At 30.1% G+C, this 22,201-nt stretch overlaps 3 protein-coding genes across 5 annotated transcripts; 1 reads left to right on the top strand and 2 right to left on the bottom strand.

Annotated features, from left to right (window-relative positions):
* Window positions 1-336: 336 nt before the first annotated feature.
* On the bottom strand, window positions 337-7,451 carry LOC116770043 (mutS protein homolog 4-like). The gene is made up of 19 exons (XM_061527662.1): window positions 7,299-7,451; window positions 7,042-7,207; window positions 6,771-6,913; window positions 6,296-6,364; window positions 6,055-6,203; window positions 5,411-5,601; window positions 5,222-5,343; window positions 4,720-4,946; window positions 4,454-4,648; window positions 3,919-4,248; window positions 3,731-3,834; window positions 3,321-3,423; window positions 3,141-3,257; window positions 2,971-3,072; window positions 2,405-2,518; window positions 2,266-2,336; window positions 1,910-2,047; window positions 1,643-1,838; window positions 337-1,560 (listed from the first exon to the last, which is right to left on the bottom strand). The coding sequence occupies exons 1-19, from the start codon at window positions 7,381-7,383 to the stop codon at window positions 796-798; spliced, it is 3,387 nt and encodes a 1,128-aa protein (XP_061383646.1). The 5' UTR covers window positions 7,384-7,451; the 3' UTR covers window positions 337-795.
* A 352-nt stretch (window positions 7,452-7,803) lies between these two features.
* Window positions 7,804-16,451, top strand: LOC116770195 (phosphoserine phosphatase). Of its 3 annotated transcripts, none has more exons than XM_032661564.2 (6): window positions 7,804-7,974; window positions 10,075-10,275; window positions 11,493-11,627; window positions 11,963-12,108; window positions 15,279-15,440; window positions 15,716-16,451. In XM_032661564.2, exons 2-6 carry the CDS (start codon window positions 10,136-10,138, stop codon window positions 15,817-15,819), a joined length of 687 nt encoding a protein of 228 aa, XP_032517455.1. In that variant the 5' UTR covers window positions 7,804-7,974; window positions 10,075-10,135; the 3' UTR covers window positions 15,820-16,451. The 3 variants fall into 3 exon arrangements, with proteins under 3 accessions (XP_032517455.1, XP_032517454.1, XP_032517453.1); XM_032661563.2 differs by lacking the exon at window positions 7,804-7,974 and adding an exon at window positions 9,389-9,543; XM_032661562.2 differs by lacking the exon at window positions 7,804-7,974 and adding an exon at window positions 9,401-9,663.
* A 1,332-nt stretch (window positions 16,452-17,783) lies between these two features.
* LOC116770467 (uncharacterized) lies at window positions 17,784-19,733 on the bottom strand. Its single transcript, XM_032661952.2, has 2 exons — window positions 19,551-19,733; window positions 17,784-19,470 (listed from the first exon to the last, which is right to left on the bottom strand). The coding sequence occupies exons 1-2, from the start codon at window positions 19,557-19,559 to the stop codon at window positions 18,040-18,042; spliced, it is 1,440 nt and encodes a 479-aa protein (XP_032517843.2). The 5' UTR covers window positions 19,560-19,733; the 3' UTR covers window positions 17,784-18,039.
* Between the last annotated feature and the right edge of the window lie 2,468 nt (window positions 19,734-22,201).

Raw genomic sequence — 22,201 nt, forward strand, 5'->3', positions numbered from 1 at the left:
TTTCATATAATGTGACGTTTCAAATATTCGTTTGTCAATTTACACCGCTGGACTTTAGTTTCCACAAAAAAGGAGTATTTACAGGAAAATGTTACAAGTGAAACTTATCTTTTCAAATAAAATGAGCAAATAGTTGCCTAATTTTTTTAGAAGTAAATTATAAATTTATTTATTTATGTTTACGAAGTATGAAATAGAAGTCGATTAATTGAATATTACCACTGAATCTACATATAATGTTTTCTAATAACCTAATCATTAGCTGCGTAACATTTTAAAATATTAAGAATAATTATATACTTTAATGAAACGCTTTATTAAAACAAGTATCTTTATTATTATATAGTATCTATTTGGACCTACGGTATCCCGCTCTGGGGTTCCGCCAGCAAGAGCAATATATTGTGCCTACAACGAGTACAAAATAACATCCTACGAACCATCGCAAATGTACTGTGGTTCTCCAGAAATGACGATATACACAAACATCTCAATGTTCCAACAATTCAATCAGAGATAGACAAATACAAGAAAGAGTATGCGGAACGCCTAGCTCTTCATCCCATTCATCCTGGCAACTCAGCTCTTATATCTTTCAGCCATAGTGAAAAGACTAAAGAGGAAGGATGTCTTCTGAAAATACGAGGCGATGCCCTCATCGTCTTGCAATCAAGATTCCACAATACGCATCTGCTTATTGTCTTGCGACTGATTGCCGATCTCAAGCTAAAAAAAAGTATCTTTATTTATATTTAAGACTTTTATTTTAGCTCTATTGAAGTAATGACATGCTAGTTAAAAATCCCTAAATTTCATCGGCGGAGTGAGAATAATATCGCTTATAAAATCAACGGACACATTCAAATCTTCGTTAATTTCATCCAACGTTTCCCTCATTAATTCTTCATCGACCGAGATGTTTTCCCCAGCATCCGATTCCGAATTCTCTTCGATAATTTGAGTCAAAGCCTCAGCTATATCCGAATCTGTCGAAGAATTCCCATCAAATGATGCTTTCATATTATTATCTAGTTGAGAAGGAAATGAAGTTTTTGGTAAATTATTATGATGGATGTCTGCTTTTACTATGATATTGTGGCTTTGTTCATTTGCATCAATAATACCGGTGATGTTATTGTTATTTGAATGTCGAGTATAATTTTTTGTATGTATATAATTCGTACTATCATCAAATGTATTCAGAAGTTGTGTAGATGATTTGACCGTAGCAATTATATTCGTATTTATTTCTACGCATTCTTTTTCGGAGTTACTATATACTGACGTTGACGTTTGTTTTTGGGGGGAAATTGTGTTTTTTTCTGTATCAAATTCTGGTACTTTAGGACTCTCATGGGATGAATAATTATGAATATTTCTCGAATTTCTTTCTAACTTTAATCCCTCTACTATGTGAGGATATTTATTCTTAAATTGTATCAATATATTTCTTATAGATTCTTCATTATTATAATTCTTTCTAGATTCCATCTGAATTTTGGCATTCAAATCATATAATAGTTTTAAATCTGTTTCTTTTTGCGATGAACCTGACATTGGCTGAAAAAAATTGTGCAAAATATTATAAACTCTTTGGTTAAGAACTTTGTTAATGATAAATATGTTTATAAATTAATAAAACCTTTGTGTTGCTTTCTATTAGTTCCGCAAGTTCTTTAGCCAAACTAACAATATCTTGTGGTAGATTTGTCTTAGCAGCTAATGCTATACCGTAATGTTTAATCTGTGTAATTCCAGGTTCAATTTTATGTTGATATATCAATCTCTTTTCCAGTACATCTGGACCTTGGGATTCCTCTTTCACAGCTGTATGGACACTGAAATTATAAACTATATTATTTAAGGTTTTAATTATAATCGATGAATTAAAAATGCATTAAACAAGTACTTTATAACATTGTAGTATAAGTCTTCAAGTTTTGTTAAATACATGAAATGGGTTGTTAAAAATGTATACGCCTCACTCATCAAGAGTTCCTCACAAATCGACCACGCTATACTCGTACCTTCTTCAACGTTCGTTCCACTAGAATTTAAAGTATTAACTAATATATTTTTGTACGTTTTTAAAGATATAGTGTTATAAAGATATTCATATAAAGAAATAGCATAATCAAACATAATAAGGAGCTTTTACACTTTTTATTACGGTACAATTATTAATAAAGAGTGAAAACCTAAAAACTGTACGTACGCAGTTTAAAGTAACTAGCAACCTAGTACTAAAGGTTAAAATTTTCTTACCGGCAGAGTTCGTCGATTATGACCAAACTCGAAGATGTAAGCCCTTTTAATATATGCTGACTTTCCTTCATCTGTAATTTGATTGTTATATCAAATCATTTGACTCTACCTCCTCATAAAATGCCAAAATAATAATAACCTCTATAACAAAACTAGAAGCATTGAATTCAATACTATTGTTGAAACCTAATCTTGAGAAGATACGATCGCATAGTCTGATCACGGCGTTAGTTGCTGGTACAAAACAACCTAACTGGAAAAGGTCATAGTAGGATAAATATGGTCATTAAATATACAGCCAAAGTAAAAATATATATTCCGTTAGCAATACTTTTTGGTATAGTGAATAGTCTTTAAATGACAGTTCTAGAATATCCTATAAAATATTCTCATATATATATAATCCTTTTTTTTAAGTTATGACTTCATTCGCAATGGACATATATAATTCTTAAAACTTGTTAAAACTTTGACATTGGCAGACAATTTTACAATTCCAGTGTGAACGAAGCCATGGCATAAATAAAAAATAAACATTTTTAGACTGTGGTGTGTTCAGCTACCGAACTACATGTGTGTAGATTACCAATGTATATACGGTTTATTGATATTCTTAACAATTATAAGTCTTCAATAATAATATCAAATATTTATATGAGATTCATGTGAGTAATGTAAAATAACACTATGAAAAACCATCCTTACTTGAGCCATAACATGTATAATAGCAATTTGTTTTATATATATAGTTTTGCCTCCCATGTTCGGTCCTGTTATTATTGTGAAGTTGTGCTCGGGACTTGCAAACTAAGGATAAATATACTATAGTTTTTATTATATAAATTAAATATATTTACTCCCATATCTTTACTCACAATATCGTTTGGAACTGGCAACACTTGGCTGTTATAATCTAGCAGTGGGTGAACACTATTCCTTATATCAAGATAATTATCGAAATAAGGCCTTATATATGAACCCACTGTACTCGCCTGGAAGTTTCATTGTTTTAGTTTTTATATTTAATATATAATATTGATTTACTGAAATAATACCTGAGCCAATGATAGTAATATGTCCAATTCAGCGACATTTTCACACAAGTTATACAAACTGGACATAAAAGGACGAAGTTCTTTCAACAGCGTCCATATTACACTGCAATTTAAATTTTCAAACACTGTTAGAGCATGAATCACCACGCTGGTTAAGGGCGGATTTGCGATATCCTACTTATAATAAGAAATTATAAGTCCAGGTTTTCTCACGATGTTTTCCTTCACCGTCTGTCAGTGGTTTCTAAATACTCTCGCAAAGTACATATGACTCGGAAAAAATCACATTGGTACTTGGCAGGTTTCGAACCCACGCCCTCACGCACGAAAGGCCACCACGACTTATTAATATAAATTTAATTTAATAATACATTAATATGAAGTTATTAAAATTGTCTGTAGTTATATACATGTTGCTCATTTTTTGTATCTCATTAAGCGACTCCTTCGCTTGTTGGTCGAGTACAACTATTTCTTCTGTGGTCATTGTAACACTAGCTCCATTGAATACAACCTATTATATCACATTAAAAATTAAGTTATCCAAAAACAATAATATAATTATTATAATCAATTATATGGCAACACTGAATAATACCTGTATGAATATAGATGGTAATTCTTCAACGTTAAATTGTCTCCTATTCTTGGGTGCGACTGGCAACACTATGTGGAAACCCTTCATGACGTTCTGGTTAAGCCTCAACGGGAGGTCGTACGTCTCGCTAAGTTGTTCCACGATTTTTTGTATATCCTCAATGAGCTCTGAGTACGTTCTTCTAGCTACATCCAAGAGGCCGTTGATTTCTGGTTTGACCGCAAAGCATCTCTGCATGCTTCCCATAGCGCCTTTTTCTAAATGTGCATCTTCTTGTATGACTGTCCTAATTCGATTAGATATTTCTTCGTAGTGTGGGTTTTCGAAGGCCTTTTAAGGAATTAACTGATTTTATAAACTTCGCCTTAAGAATGAATGCTGATCGTTTGAATGTACCTAAATACATCGTTAAAAGTAATAATATTCGAGAAGTTTACAAAAACTTATAACTATAGAGATATAAATCAATACCATTTTTTTTAATATATTAGATGTAAGATATCTTTAATATCTTTTAAGATATTTATTTCTATACCGTCTTTATGTTCCTGAGTCCTGTACTACTAGCATGTCGTAAAGCTTCCACGAGTCGCGGCACCAATTCCATGGTCGTTTTGAGAAGCAGGATCTGATTCAACTGAGCCTCTCCATGTTTTTCCAAATTTTCATTCGCAGTTTCGATGCATAGGAATAAAATTTTATCTATTTCTGCCAATTTTTTTATAACATCCTTTCGAAATAACAAAAATTTATAAATATATTTTTAAACAATTTAAAAGTGTTCTTCGTTACATTTAATACCTGTAAATCCACCATTAATCCTGAATCGTTTTCTATCAATTCCTGTACAGAATCCTGTCTACGTTCAATGAAATTTTTATCACAGGAAGGTTGGAGTATGGCTGCTCTGAGGGCCCTTATACCACCTATCGTGTAAGTTGGTCCGAGAACTCCCAACAGGCAACAAATTGGCCCAGCTGATGGCACCAATGGTTGGACCAACTCCAACTGAGTGGCTGTGCCTACATCTTATAACATAACCATTATGAAATACAAATTGTTCGAAGTAAAGTTTCAGGATACATTTTTAATATTCAGGGCTACTTCCAGTTATGTCTTACTAAATGGCTGAAGTATTTATAGTTTTCAAATTGACACTTAAATGTTGCCATTACAAAATTACAACGGTTCAGTATTATAATTAATTATAATCAATTCGTATTTTATAATTAGTACGGCACTGATGGCGGCACTTGTAGCAAGATATACTGATATATATGAAACTGTATAGTGTATGTGATACCAATAATCATAGTGTTTTCGGACGAGTGATACTCGATCTTCAGAGATTCTCTAGCGAAAACAATACACTGTATATATTCGACGTACTTCAGAACAGCCGCGGCAGCTGTTAGGGCATAAAATCTAAAACAAATAAAGACTATTAGGTTTTAGCATAATTCATCACTTTGTGTGGTATTAAATTTCTCACTTATGTATAACAAGGAGATATACAGCGCTGTACTGGGGGGCGCATAGCGTGTGTATGTTCTGCCTCCCGGCTGCGTCGTTGAAATGTCTCCTCTGAACAGCTGTTACATTAACTAATGGGAAGTGATCCTTTATTAACTGGTACAGCTGATTGGTTTGGGCACCTTCGCAGAATGTGTGAGGTACTATTATCTGTAGTAGAAACAAAATGGAGGGTAGATTAAATATTAATTATTAATAAGACTAAAGATTATTAAGAAATAACTAATGGATTTTACTATTATAAGAAAACTTAAGTATTATAATGTCAAAATTTTCTATTATTAGTATTTTGTTTGTATGCATATTTATATATATCCTTTTTTCTTTCTTTTTTTATTGTACCTACACCACACTTTTTTTTTAGTTTCAAGTGTTTCTAGTAAAGATCTCTTTTAAGAGATAAGTTATCCTTTGTGTATCACATTTCTTTTATAATACTGTAATTATTTCTACTTTTGGTAAAATAAAAAAATTAGAATTAATAATAATAATATAGTAAATTTGAAAGCTATGTTTTTTATATATTTCTATTGACCAAAACTTATAAATATGTAGAAATAAAAATTTAAGGATCAAATACAATTTTTTAATTGTATACATTACTTCAATGGGATTGAAGTAGTTTATCTTGGTGAGTGTGTGTGTGTATAGGAGTGTGTCACTGAACTGGCAGAGAATCAGATTTGGGCGTCTCAAATCCACAGCTGCTATACCAATCTCACCCCGAGCCATCCCACGACCTTCAGATATAGCTGGAATGTATTATCACACCAGAATATCAATATCATAATTAATTAACATTTTTCTTACTATTCCCTCATATATATGCTATTTATATTCTCACCCAGTATAACACTAGCGTCCACAACTGAAGTGCTGGTAGATTTAGCTGTTCTTATCCCACTGTGACCACCTAAATCGTTATTGTTATTAATATGTAAAACGTGTTGCAGCAATCACTATGATAACATTTGACCGTTTAATTGATGATAGTTACTGTATTAAATATGGCAATGTTACGTAATATTTGTTTCTCCATATTTTGGTAAATAAAGCGCTTTTTGCGATTTTTTTCTCAAATTGAGATGTGCGAAGGACATAAGGAAGGAAAGACATGCTTTAATTTATTTTGTCTAATCAGCTACATAAGGTAAATTACTTTACAGGGAAAGTACCATTCACAACATTGAATATGGCCATTTAAAGTTGACACTTAACAGTGTCACTAACGGATAGTATTTAAGAACACGCAATAGTTTTATTTATTTAATCTAATTTTTTTTAATAAATAATAATAAAAAAATTGTAATCAATGTAACCTTTACTGCTACTACTAATGTATCTTAATGCTGAAGGTTTGTTTCTTGGTGTACAAAAATCTGATGCTGAATCGCTAGCAAGAACACGCGTCTGACTTCTTGAAGTAGATTCCGGCTTCGCTGAACTTGATGTGTAAGTTACTCTATGAAAACAAAAGCTTAGTCTTATTATAACATTTTAAAATGTTAATTTCAATATATACGTAACCTAAAATTTAAAACACTATTTCTCTTTTACATTTTGATACATTATATTATGCCTAATACTAACTTTCGTTTGATACTCGGTGCAGGTCCTGATGGAGGGCCCATGGGTCTTTTAGATAAAGAAATATTGTCATCAAATTTATACCGAGGTGCTGTAGACTTGTTGAATTTACGAATATTATTCACGGCTTTGTGAGGGTTAACAGGTAGAAACAGTGAGCCACGTATACCTTTGCAATACAATTCAATAATTATATATGCGTTATGATAAAGTTACTTAAATAAGTTGATAAATAATAATAAAATTGATTAAAAGCATACCCATTGCGGCATCCTTGCGTACCAATTCATTTTTAGTTTTAGTAAACGATTTAAAGGGACGCTTATCAGATTGAATCACATTCATATTTAGGGGTATGATGTAAATTATATAAAAATAATGTACTTCTTTTATACAACGAGAAAAGATGAAATCGAAAAGTTTTAAAAATTTTATTTTCCCGCCATCTATAACTTGCGGTAGATTGTTTAAGACGCCATATAACGTTCTAAAACTTTATAGGAATTCTACTTTTCATTTAAATGAAAAATCGTGAAAGTCGTACATCTTATAATTCTACTTTTCGGTTCTTGAAATAAAGTAGTTATAAATAAAAAAATCATTGTAGCTTTAAAATTATTATATAATTTATTGATATTCAACAGCTTCATTGTTAAGTTTGAAACGTTCTAGTATAATAAAGTTAGATATAAATACGTTACTGAACCATAAACCTAATGTCAAAAGTAAGTGATAAAGTTGTAAAATGTAAATAATTAAATAAGTACCTATACCTTGAAACTGTGATCAGCTGGTCGGAAGTTACATAAAAATATGTATTATATTTGTAAAACTAACCTATAATAACGATATGTATTGAAAGACGAAGAAGTATAAGTTAATTGAAACAGTGAAGACTCGTTTTAAGTATTCCGATTCATATAAAAATAACAACATGTGAGTATTATTTTATTGTTTTAATTTTAAATTAAAAAAAAACTTTAATAAAATAATAAGTCATGCTGACTATAATGGACATTCTTCATTGGTCTTCTAATAAAGTTTGATTAATCTGACCTTGTCGATATCTCCGTGTAAACAATTTAATGAATGAATATTCATAAAAATAATTGTTGGTATTGAGAACAGTTTGACCATGATGATATTCATAGGAAATTTCTTTACTATGTATTTAAAAGATCATTATGAAAATTAAACTAACAATTTTTCATTCATTAGTTTATATTATAAGTAACAACTGAGTTACTATCAGAATTTTTATTTAAAAGTTATTTCCATGAAAATGTATTATGGTGTTTATATATTGCCAAGCCAAACTGATTCTAGATACTTGTTTCGTTCACTAAACAAATTGATTATATGGAAGCAATATATATTATTATCTCACCGATAAGAACATTATTACATAATAATTTTATTTAGGTTGAAAAAATGACTTATAAATTTCTTTAAATCTCAACACAGCATTTTGTTTAAAAACTATTAAATAATATTAAGAATGTAATATAATACAAAATCAATTAAAAAAATACATAAAATTATTGTTTAAGTCTGTAAATAATGGAAGAATTGATTAAAGTTAATGAATAACAAGAAATAATTAACAAATAGAGATATTAAACAATAATTTGTGTTCTCTTACAATATACAGAATACTATTTATGTTTTATTGTTAATAAAATATTATTTAATTTATGTAAATTTGTCATCAACATGGCACATTTCTGTCACATGATAAAATGATAACCTCACTGTGATAACACACCATATGTTATGAATGGCAGATCATAAGTGATTCACAAATTTATGGATAACCTGATTTAGAATTTTATTGAAAAAAGAGTTTTTTTATATATATTATGTAAAATATGGACTTTCATAGTTAAAAAATTACTTATTATTGTTTGGGTGTGGTAATTTTTTTAGAGGATATTTGTTATTCTTGAATTTATTTCTTTGATTCACTTCTAACATATCCCATGAACATTGCTTAAAATTTATTTCATACAACAGCATTGTTCTATCATCAATAGTAAACACTCATGTTTACTATTTTCAAATACCCATTTGATTATTCTTGTTTACTATAACATTATTATTTCTAAGGATTAACGTTGTAACTCTTGATTTGTTATTTGTCAAAAAAAAAAAACAACATTATCAATTTACGTCTGGAAACAACAGATAAAAGTTCTTGCACTCGACGCAATTCGCAAAACAACTGTTACCACAAACATTCCATACGCTTCTATCGCGAGCGAGCGAGACATCTGCTGGTTCCTCGCCCCTACCTCTAATTCCTCTACTGTCTGGCCATATGTCTTTAAATGAAGATGTCGCGCTGACGTCACTCATAGTACGTAGCTCTGAGATCTGAGTGCTGTAGCTCGTATCGTGCGTTATCTCGGGGAAGCTTGTGAATATAAGGCGATAATCATGGACTGGGTGCACTGTATTATTGATATCGCACAAGACGGAGGCGTGTTCGTGACAGTTCCCGGTCAAGTGGGTTTCATTTAATGTTCCTTTTTTAAAATTCCGAAAAATTCTACCAACCTTTTAAATATAACGAGTTCTTGTTTTCTTTATTATCTCTTTATTGAAGACAACGATGGCTTTATACAGGTATAGTCGAAGTATTATACTGCATGCTATTTATTGGGTAGTAACAGTTACATTTTCTACTTGCTATATTAATTATTATTAATATATCTAATATACGAGTACATCGGTTTCCTTAACGGTCGTGTCGTAATTGGTTCACGGTTTCATAATGACGTTTCAATGTAATCATGTTTTATTGTATGCATAATATAAATGGAGTCATTTGTGACGAGGGTTATTCATGAGGATAATATTAACAAGTATAAATATGCATAATGTATTGTGTGTACCAGTAACAAAAACGGAATGTGCATGTCTGAATAGTGGGATTTTGATATATACATATAAAAACAAACTAGTTTAAATTAATTAGGCAAACGTTTAAGACATTGGGTTGAGTTTTAAAAAAGTTTGTATCATAATTGTCGACAGCTTGAAAAACAATCTCCATTTGACGACATTGAAGACGCTTTCACTCGTTTCAATCAGCGTGATGTCTCAGAAGCAAACAGTCCAAGAAATCTTTCGTACAGCTGACTGCGTGTGCTTCGATGTGGACTCCACCGTTATAAGGGATGAAGGTATCGACGAACTCGCCAACTTCTGCGGAAAAGGGGATGAGGTTAAAAGACTGTGAGTACTATGAAATTGTACGTTATATAACATACAATTTCTTTAATTGCTTTACGTATGTATAATTTTCTGTTCTTATGATGCGGACAAAATATTTGTTACTTCGATTTTATTCAAATTAATTTTCGTTAAAAATGTTTGTAATATGAATAACCACCAACTTCCTAGTCGATTTCACGTAAATATAATTCTAAAAAGTTCCGTAGATTTTATTATAATGATATTAATTTATTAAAAATATTTTCGACTAAATGAATTAATATTATAAACAACAAATTTTTTTATTTCATGTCTGGCGAATAAACATGTTTTATATGCGTGTTTACTTCTTATTATTTTTTTCATTTTCTGTAAATTATTTTTAAAATTCTTGAAAAAATATATTATTCCGATATATTCTTTTCTTATTCAAGTATTAAATAAATATTACCTATAAGCAATTGTTTTTTATATATTGCAACTAAATTAAATGTATGTAAATACATATTTATTCACTGTTTTTCAATCTACATTTATTGGTTCTGCTAATTAGGATAATATATTCGTATTTCTAAATAACATGTCGTTCGTTGCCGTGGAAATAACAAGCTATAAAACTGGTCAATTCTTGTCCATAACTAGTTATGATTAAACAAAGTTAAACAAAGTAACATTCAACTTGTATTCACTTTAAAAACAAATTAATTAACACACTTTACTTTCGTTTGAACTATATATTTTATATAATAAATTACATATAACGATTAACTAAACGTGATATAAATATTTTAAATAAAAACAATTTATTTTATGTATTTTCTAATCTTAAAATAACCTGTAATCTTGTATAAATCCATAAAAATCTATATACGAATTTATCACTTAGCAACATTTCATTATATTGTGGTTTTATTCAACGGTGAACGAGTTATGAATATTTATTAATCATGTTCCTAAATTATTAAAATACTGGTACACTAAAACATCTAATATTGTTATGATGAAATTGTTCTTACGATTTCAATATGGAGTAACTGACCTACGTTGTGTTTATACAGTTTTTTAATCATAAATCACGGGTTTAAAATATGTTCGTGATTAAAAAAAAATACAATATACTTAATTCACCGGTATTTATTCGAATTCGTGTTATTTTTATCGCATACAATTAATATATAATTTTTTATTACTTTTAAAACGCGCCAAAATTCTTCAATTGACATAATATTTGATTTCAGAACCGCGGAAGCTATGGGCGGCAATATGACGTTTCAAGAGGCCCTTAAGAAGAGACTTGATATTATAAGACCCAGTGCTAGTCAAATTAAAGAATTCATTGAAACACATCCTATACATCTCACGCCTGGAATATCGTGAGTATTTTTACTTTTTCCTACTAACATTTCTACGATGGTCAAAAACTACAATTGATGAAAACCACATTTGGTTGCTTAATAATTTTTTTTATAATAATAAAAATTATGATAAGTTTCATATATGATTAACCAAATTACGTACCGAGTGTATGTAAACAGCTTGTAAAATCCGGTATACATCGGCTAGTCTGCCATTTTGATGACCCGCTACATTCGAATGTGTAATCATTACTTTTAATACGAACACTTTATTTATGTCAAATCATTTATTTATTAAGAAATGCTAAGAGGGAATAAGGCAACTATATTTTTGATATTTTAATTATTTTCAGTGAATTAGTGAAGACGTTACACGAGAGAGGTGTAGCTGTGTATTTAGTGTCAGGAGGCTTCAGATGTCTTATTGAACCGGTTGCCGAGATCTTGGAAATTCCCAAAGCGAACGTATACGCTAATAGACTCAAATTCTATTTCAATGGTGAGTACAATCAGAGCTTAGTAACGCTATTATGATAAATGTATCAGGAGATATGATTCAATGATAATTAATTATCTGACACATAGCTGTCATAAATGAATATTTACTTTATAATTGCCGCGGTTTTGATAACCGCCACGTTTTTGTTTTTCCTTATTTTTTTGGTCACATATTATAAGCCTTAAAATAGTATACAGTTTTTGTTAAAAGTTAGTCAAAAGGAAATACATTGCGATTTTTTTGTAAATTTTTGTCCCCTATATTATCTATATTGGATATAAGAAAATGTTATAAAATATAACAAAATAATTCGCGTAAATAGAAGTGGTATTTCCGAAAGGGTAATGGTGATGAAATATAAGAAAACGCTAAATAAAACAATAATATGAAGAAAGAAAACATTAAATTGCATACACAAAGCAGTCAGATAAGGGAACACGCCTCCAAACAACGGGGTCGCTGTTATCAGGGAGTGCTTTAGGTCACTCTGACACTTAGGACGATATTTTGATGTGTACAATAATATATTAAAATTGTACCCACATATATTTTAAATCATATAAAAATATTCAAGTTACTATTATTTGTTGTTTGAACATTGTTTGAACAGTACAGTGATTTTCATATGGAGTATTCAATACACAAACAAATGTTGGTCATCAAAATGTAAGAATACTTACATTGGAATAATAAGTACTATTTGATATGGTTTCCGTGTACCGTTCTAAATGTTTTATTTTGATGCTGTATGCTTAGTCCAAATTGTCATCGCCATATATATCCAACGGGCTTGGTTTTTCATTCACAAATCTTGTCATACTATTAACATAGGTTATGCGAACTCTTTGTGTTCGTTGTGACGATGCCAACTCGGACTAAGCGCACTGATTAGTTAGTTTGGTTCATAGTAGAGTGCTGTTAACATATGTATTGCGATAATTAAAAACCTTGTCATAAATTGTTTTTCCTTACAATTAATAATTATCAACACATCGGTAGTGAAGATTTAAAAGATACGATTTATATTGTCACCATGGTCAATCTTCAATGATAAAGATAATTTTAGCAAATAATCCACAATAACGGAATCTGATAATAAAATTGCTTCATAATAAAAAAACATTACAATGAGATTTACTATTTCTTTCATATCATGACGCATGATTATTAAATTTTTTATGAACATTCGGTTATCTTGACTGAAATCATGGTCTCTAGGTATAAATGACAAAAATACATTAATATATAAAATCGTTCTATGTTAAAATTATTTTACTCTATCTTCATTCAGTTATTCCCCAGTTGAATGTAAAATTTCCCAGAGCATATTTCCTCTACTGAGAGATTTTTCCTTATTATTTACAATGTCTCAGTTTTTCCCCGATGAATGGTCAAGGGAAATTATGTAGTGATAAACATTCATATAACCTTATTTTATGTCATTCTTGGTAATATGAACTACAGAAAAGGCAATATTTTACTAAGACTTAATATTATTATAGTTTCTTTGTATTTATTTATGTATTTGGTGAAATAGAACATTAATTTGGTATACAAATTTGTGATTATGTTTAAATAAGTTAAAATTTATACATAATAATTAAGGAATTATACATTTCCATTTAAAGGTTAAATCGTTATTAATAGGTAGGGTATAGAAAATAAACAAAGTACAGTCTCTCTAAATAAATATGTGGCTATTATTATAAATACATAATTTAAGTTTTTCGAAAGTTATGTATTCATTTAAATGAATTCGATACACAATAATAATTATTTGATGTCAATGACATTTAAATTTGTATGAATAAGGTTATACAAAAAAAAAATTTCTTATTTGATATATCCTTAACATGAAATAAAACATTATTCTTCGTAATATCCATACTAAGATGTCTTAGATTGATTGTGACTGGAATAGGTAGATAGGTAGATGGTAGGTATACAAATGTCTGCTTAGCCAGCGACGAAAGTGTCTTTATTAGATATAGCTATGTTTTGCCTGATGAGAGATAATTATATAATTACCCCCCAGGGTTGACATTTAACCTTCGTTTCAATACACATGTATTGGTATCTAGTATCAACATAGTGATATGGGCTCAGATATAATAATCATATGTGGTCTGATAGATAATATACATATATATATATATATATATTATAATAATTTTGTTTTTGTTTTTTGGACATCACCTGATTATAATAATTTTTATGTATACATAAAAATAAATGCATTGATGCAGCCATAGAATTAACCTTGTCTCTAAAGCCTAAATTAATATCAATTACATTTCATTACATTTCAATACAACTTGTCACGGGGATACCTTCGGTCAGTAAATTAAAAATCAACCTTATCACCATTGGAATAAAAGAATATTTTCTTTGTTATAATTGATATGATGTAAGAAGAACTTTATTTGAGATTAATAAAGTTGATACTAATTAAAATAATATATTTTTTAACAATTTGTCAGTCATGTTGCATGCAGTAACCGCGTGGTTTACGTCCAAACCGAGCCGTTAATATAAACAATATATTATACAATTAATAATTATTTATTGAACTATATTAAGAATGGAGTAATCTAAGAGTATTTAGACACCACTGAGAGACGGTGAAGGAAAACATCGTGAGGAAACCTGGACTTATAATTTCATATTATAAGATTGAAATCGCCAATGCGTCTTGAGCAAGCGTGGTGATTAATGCTCTAACCTTCTCTATGCGAGAAGAGGCCTTTGCTCAGCAGTGGGCTCCGATAGGCTGATCGTGATGATGATTAAGAATGGAGACATAATATATGTTATATTTTGCAATCTAGTCTTAATATTAAGTGTATTAGTTTTGCTATCTTTATTTTTTTTAATATGTGTATATCTTTTGGTCATCGTGTTTGTCAGTTTAGTATGGGCTTTGTTTATCTAACCGATAAGATTTGTAGGTGTAATTTATTTTTAGATATCATTGCGAAAATATGTACCTTTGAATGTTTTTTACGAGAATTTTATTGGACAAATATTATCAGTCGTAATTTTATTAGCAAGTCATATGATTATATTTTTATGTACTCATACTTGCAATGATATTATTTCGTCTGTAGTAAAGCTACAAGTGAGCGTGACTAATGATTATTTAGAAATATATTTGAATATAAAATTTGTAGGTGATTACGCTGGCTTCGATGACACGGAGCCTACTTCTCGTTCCGGTGGTAAGGGTCTGGTGATAAGACGTCTGAAAGAACACCACCACTACCAGAGACTGGTCATGATTGGTGATGGGGCCACTGACGCCGAGGCCAGTCCCCCAGCTGATGCGTTCATTGGTATGAAATAAAATTATTTCTCTAATTATAATTTTTTAAATATAATTGATGATTTTAATTTTTTTTTATGTATTCTTTATCTTCGCTGCTAACAATATCAATTTATTTGTACATAATATTATTTTAATATTAAATAAAAATAAGTTTTTTTTTCTTCCTTCAACAAAAATTGTGTTTTCATTTTCGATCGTAATACTTTCAATGAAAATTTTTAAACTTTTATCTTATGGATCCCAAATGTTAAGTGACAGACTATTAAAGAAATTTTTTTTTAGGTTTTGGTGGAAACGTAGTGCGGGAGGAGGTTAAGAAGAAGGCGTCGTGGTACGTCACAGACTTCCAGGAACTGATTACGTCACTCGCGATCCAGACTAAGTGATTACCGTATAATGAATATAAACCTTATTCAGTTGTTATAAGGTTGTAAATAATAAAATTTTTGTTATCGTTCAAGATTGAACCTTGCTACAAATGTATAGCGTGCCTTGCAGTATATACAACATGTACATATTGAATTTGACACATATATTTTTGACATTTATAATGTAAATTGTTTAGGTTAAGGGCTGTAGAATTGTTTGTGCATTTATTGTTGTGATGGTACTTTGAGTACAATGTTTTATTAACAAGTATTTGTGGGACATAGTCTCGTTTAGTGTTGCTTTTAGATTAATAATAATAATAAATTGTAACACTGAAACTTAAATGACAGACAAGATGGCGTCCTCAAGATGGCGGACGTTTAGAAACATGTAATAATATATTTTTTTATTATTCTTTTGACATTTTTAAATTATGTATTCTATTAAGTTTTAGACATCTATATTGCTAGTTCACAATTCTAGTTTTATTTTTAGCTTAATATTTTTAGTTACTTTACGGTATTAAAATTTAAGAACAGAGTATGTTGATGTTGCAGATCGTTTTAATGCTAATTTGAATATGTTTTTGTTGTGTCAAAAATGGCTGTGTACTTCCATAATGTTAAGAAATAAAATGATTTTACAGTAATGTTGTGTTTATTTAAATTGCTTCTAGATGTAGGGAGTATATGTTGAATACTACAGTATTGTTAGTAATAAGTAAGGACTTTGAATTCTTAAAAGTTGGGTCGTTAGAAGTTTAATGCTTGGGTTCACTTAGAATATGAAGATATTTTTAACTAAGACTAACCTTCAAAGTAATATTATTTACTTAAGAATATAGAAGTACAATAGATTAAAGGCTGAAAGTAGGATTACAATTTCTACACCTTTATAAACTTCGGTACTATAAAATAAAAGAGGGTTTTGATTACTGAACAAATCTTACAGAATAAACAAATTATAGTTTAGTAACCTAAATTATATCGAAACAAGTATTACTATTATTGTTACAAATAATATGAACAAAACGAAAAAACTGAATTTAAGGGTTCCAATAATAAGCCTACAGATTACAGCTGCCTCTCAGTCACCTTGGCCTATACAAATGGTGCCAGTTAAAAGTTACAATATTTTGAAAATTGTGAACATAAAACAATTGTTTAAAAAATATAGAATTTAGATACACTACTATAGTTATAGTGTAGTTAGTTACATATAGTTAAAAAGTTTAAATCGATTTAATTTTATTTATTAAATTAAAGTTTTCAAATTATAATCACATATAAATACAATGTATGTTGCCTTAATAATATTATTACAATTAAATGAAACTAATATTATTCGGATATACTACGCGTGCTTTATTTTTGTAAAAAACTACACATGTGATAACCGTTGCTGAAAAGTAACCGAAACGTCGGGAGTATGTAGTTTTTTACAAAAATAAAGTACGCGTAGTATATCTGAATAATATTAGTATCATTTAAATTAATAAAACTCCCGAAAGTCTTAGATCTCATTAAGATGGCGACAACTCAAATCTCTTTCCCATTTGCCATACTGTTATAAAAATAGATACTGGTTCATTTATTAATTCTTATAATTATTTTGTTCTTGACTAGCCAGATTCTGCATTTTGTCTTTAATTGGACATATGTAAGAATATATCGTTAAAGATTCATATTTTTAAATGTTTTTTCATATATTTAAACTCCGTTGTTAGGAACGAATAAAATTTAACGTTACTTATTTAATTATGTCATGAACACAATCCTGTTACCTGGCCTAGTGACCATACGTTTATATTTATATAATAATTAATATTATATATAAAAGAAATACATTTTAAGAGCCTGTTGTGATCTAAAAAAATTTCAATTGTGTTCAGTGTTACTTTCAGAGTTACCAAGACAAAAATTAACCTTTTTTAAGTATTTATATGTATTTTATTTTGAGGTTAAAGTTGAAATAACATAGATTATAAAGAGGACTTCTTGAAATATTTAATCATAATAATAAGTTTTGTTGACGAAACATGTAACTATAAGATTTATGTATTTTTTGAAATATTATACCTACATGTATCGTAGTTCTATGTGGATGTGAAATCACGAACTATATCCTCCGAGCTCAAATCCAGGTAGTTGGTCATACAACATGATAAATTTCATATTTCATTTATTTTTTTCACCCTTAATGATATTAATTTACCCTTGAATTAGGAATTTCCTACATTAATATGTACGTCGTAGTTTATCCATCAATTTGAACGCCATTTTGTCCGGTATCGGAATATTTAATTTAGATCCAAAACTATTTCTTCTGCGAATAGGTTCAATATAAGAATTCTTGGCACGCAAATAACTCTTAACTGTCGGCCTTGGAAGTAGATCATTAAAATTGTATTTTCCTACTCTTTTATATTTGTTGTCACAATATTCTCCTGAACACATTTCATTCTGTCGGTAATAAGCGAGCTTCTTCCCACCATCTGCTACCTCATCCTCAATTCTGTAAGGGGCTGTAGATTTAGAAACTATTTCTGTATTTTCTGTAGTTGTATTTGATACGGCTGTTGTGTTTTCAGCTTGAGGTTGTGTTACTTCTTGTTTCGTTGTTTGTGGTACTGCACTTGCAGTTGTTGCAGCTGTTGCGGCTGTTGCGGCGGTTGCAGCTGTTGCGGCGGTAACAGGTGTTGCGGCGGTTGCAGCTGTTGCAGCGGTTGCAGCTGTTGCTGTTGTTACATCAGTTACAGCTGTAACAACATTTGAAGCCGTTACAACATTAACTCCTGGAGTTGTCTCTATTTTTACTGAAGGTATTTCCGTTTTGATAGCAGTTGCTTCTTTATTATTTGAGGACGTCGGTGTAGTTTGGATATGATTAGGCGTAAAGGCAGAAGACATCCAAGGAAAGAATATAGAATAATGTTTTGGAAGAGTAAAGGTAATCATGGAAGGAAAATTTGTAAATGAGTCTGGTTTTGCTGTTGGATTATAATTTGGAGGATAATTAGGATAACGGTTCTGATTTGGATAAAAATTGTTATCAGGGTATCTAGAGGGTCTTGTATAGTAGGGACCCTGGGGGTAAAGGTTGCGGTCATAATCAATTCCTGGATATTTATCATACCCGGGACGTCGATTGTACGGGGGATATCTATCTTGGTCGGGATATCCAACTTGCCCTGGATATCCATCTTGGCCCGGATATCCATTTTGACCCGGATACCGATCTAGCCCCGAATATCCGCCTTGACCCGGATATCTACCTGAGCCCGGATATCCGTCTAAACCCGGATATCCAGCCTGCCCCGGATACCCTTTTTGTCCTGGGTATCTGTCGTACCCAGGATAGCGTTCATCTTTAGGGTAGCGGGATCCATCAACACAGCACTCGGGCGGACAGCAAGATTGCTGCTGATATTGGACAGGAGTCACCTGTATGTCGGAGCATTTATTCTTACATACGCATTTACATTTTAACTTTTTAATATTTTCTAGCTCAACGCTAACGTCGTAATCTCTATTACTGTCTCGATAATTAAATCGTTCCTCATAAAACGATCTTAATTGGCGAAGTTGGAATCTTTTAGAATTATACCCATGTAGGTTTTGAGAAAGAACATTTTGAAGAAATGTTATTAGAATCCCTGCATTGCTGATCTGGAACAATTGAAGTACTATTACAACCTGTTACCAATAATTATTGAGTATTTAATAATACCGTTTTATGAAATACATACCCAATTCATATTAAAGACATTATATTATTATTGCCATGTTGTTTTATTGTTATGTAAAATATGAAAGTTGATTGTAACAAAAATTCACTTTTATAAAATCGTGAAAAAAATATTTGATTCTAACATGAAATGCTTGAGTATAAAATTTTGTAATACGATGATCGTAAATTTTAGCAATAAATTGTTTATTATAATGTTTCCATATAGCACTCATATATATTCTATCGTTATTTTACAAATATGTGATATTTGAATTGGTTTTATAACAATGGTTGGGTACGAAAATATAATAACTCTTGAAAATAATTTTGTACACTCAATTTCTGGCAATATTTTTATTATTAAAAAATATTTTATAGATATATTTTAACCTTACACTGGTAACTTTTCTCTTTTTCATCCTTCATTGTAGGGTGAAATCGGAAATATGGCAAGTATTAAATGACCATTTTTAATACCTTTAATATGTGAGGTGTATATTTTTATCCCAGATAAAAATTGTTCCATTTTTGAATTCACCCCTAAATTATGATATGACAGGTTATAAATGATGTTTTTTTCATTTCCCGAAATATAAAATTCCTTTAGCAGAATCGGCCAGTATTACAAGCAATAAGCAAAACGTCACAACAGATAAATAAATTTAATGTAAGCATACGTACCTTTACTTTTTGACATGTAACCTTTACATTATAAAAATGATAAATAAAATAGACACGGAGAGGAAATTGATTTTAATAATGAAAGCAGCACACATTGAAAGGCATTTTCATGATATATAAAGGCATACAGTATAAAGAATAAGTACTTGTACTCTACCTTGTTTAGGTTGTATAAGCTCCTTATGGGTTTGCGGTTTTAAACGGTTTCTAAGTAATTAGATTCATGCCCGGGAACCCATGTCTGCCCGTGGTAGATGGGAGTGATTGGAGCTGGAAAATACTAACGAAAATAAATTTTTCATAACGTAGCATTAAAGTAGGTTATGTAACATAAGCGGTCAATTGTTTTTACATATCTAATAATTCCAATATTTAATCATGTAAGTAGGCTTTTCTGATAATTGAAAAATGATTTTTGCCTTCGTGCACAGTTGAGCAGTCGGTGGATAAACGTCAATCTCAACGGTGACTGGTGAGGGTAGGCAGCAAATCGCCGAAAAATTATTGGTCATAGATAAATCAAATCAAAGTTAAATTAAGAAATAATAAAGAAATGTTGTTGCAATAAACATTATGATTCTGTCGCTATAATGACAACACTTCGACTAGATTTCTTAGCTGTATTATATTTCCAAAAATCTTTAAAAGTTAAATTGTTTCTAGAAGACATTACTTATCGATCTGAATTTCATTATTCAAAATATTTATTCAAACGAAGGGTAGCAAAACGTAAATTTATTTTTCCAAAAATTTTGGATATGTCGGTTTACGATTTTTGGCTTTGTAAGTAGCAAAAAGATAAATATATTTTACAGTGAATTAAGGCTTTGGCATTGCTAACTACATATGATATGCTGATTACGAAAACATAAGAAGAACAGTCCATCATCTCTTGTTTATTAGTTTCAGCTAAAATTGAAAAATACCAATATTTACAAAAAATAAATAAATAAACCGTATAATTATACATATTTAATGGTTCATTTCTTTCAAAAACATTTTTTATAGTTTTTTCTTTTATACATAGATTTAAAAGACTGCAGCAATAGTCAGTTTTTCATATTCCTCTCCCAGATACCTTGGTAGATTTGCTCTTTGACATATAAGTCTTGATGCATACGCATTTTCTGCTTTATGCTTTTCTCCCAAATTTTATGGTTATATAACAGAATTTATTTCAATTACGTTTTTGTATATAGTAATATATTGAAATCTCTAATTTGAATTCTACATCTAAAATACAATTTATGTGAGCGTAAATAAAATTTTTATAAGAGGCATATTTACTAAACAGTCAATAAAAAAAACAAGAAGAGTATTGAAAGCAAGTAAAAATAACTTTCTCATTACCTTAAGGGGATTAAAGGATTTTAATATTAATACTGCGAATATAAAAGACGGTTATTTATTTTACCGTATTGGTATATATTTTAAAATTATGGACATACGTTACGTAAACAAATTCTTCCTGAAACAATATTATCGCAATTGAATAGAAGGTAAGTTACAACGTAATTTATTTTATTCTTAATAATAAATAATAAACGCTGTAAACACGATTTCCAATAACGCTTGTCAGACACTTGTATTTTTAATATTATGTATAAGAATACAAGTAGTTGAAATAATTCATAAAATTTTATAATATTACCATATTAAACGAAAAATTAATCTGAATATAGGTGCATCTATAAAAAGTTTTATTCCTATTTCGAACGTTAATTTTCATCCAATCAGAAGTCGTATAATTGTAACAGCCAAATCGATTGGCGGAAGCATCAAATCGTTTAAAAGACGCGTGAACCGTCGTATTTCGAACTTTAAACTCTAAAAATACATCGTCGGTGACCCCGCGCGACTTTCTCGCAGTCGTGCACACTTCTGAAAGGTCAAGCCACGCTCCCGGGATATGTATCGATGATAAATAATCGATCTGGCTGAATAATTACATATAAAACTTTTTCAGTGTAAATATTTGGTGAAGTGATT

Source organism: Danaus plexippus (assembly GCF_018135715.1).
Source record: "Danaus plexippus chromosome 13 unlocalized genomic scaffold, MEX_DaPlex mxdp_15, whole genome shotgun sequence".
NCBI classification, from domain to species: domain Eukaryota; kingdom Metazoa; phylum Arthropoda; class Insecta; order Lepidoptera; family Nymphalidae; genus Danaus; species Danaus plexippus.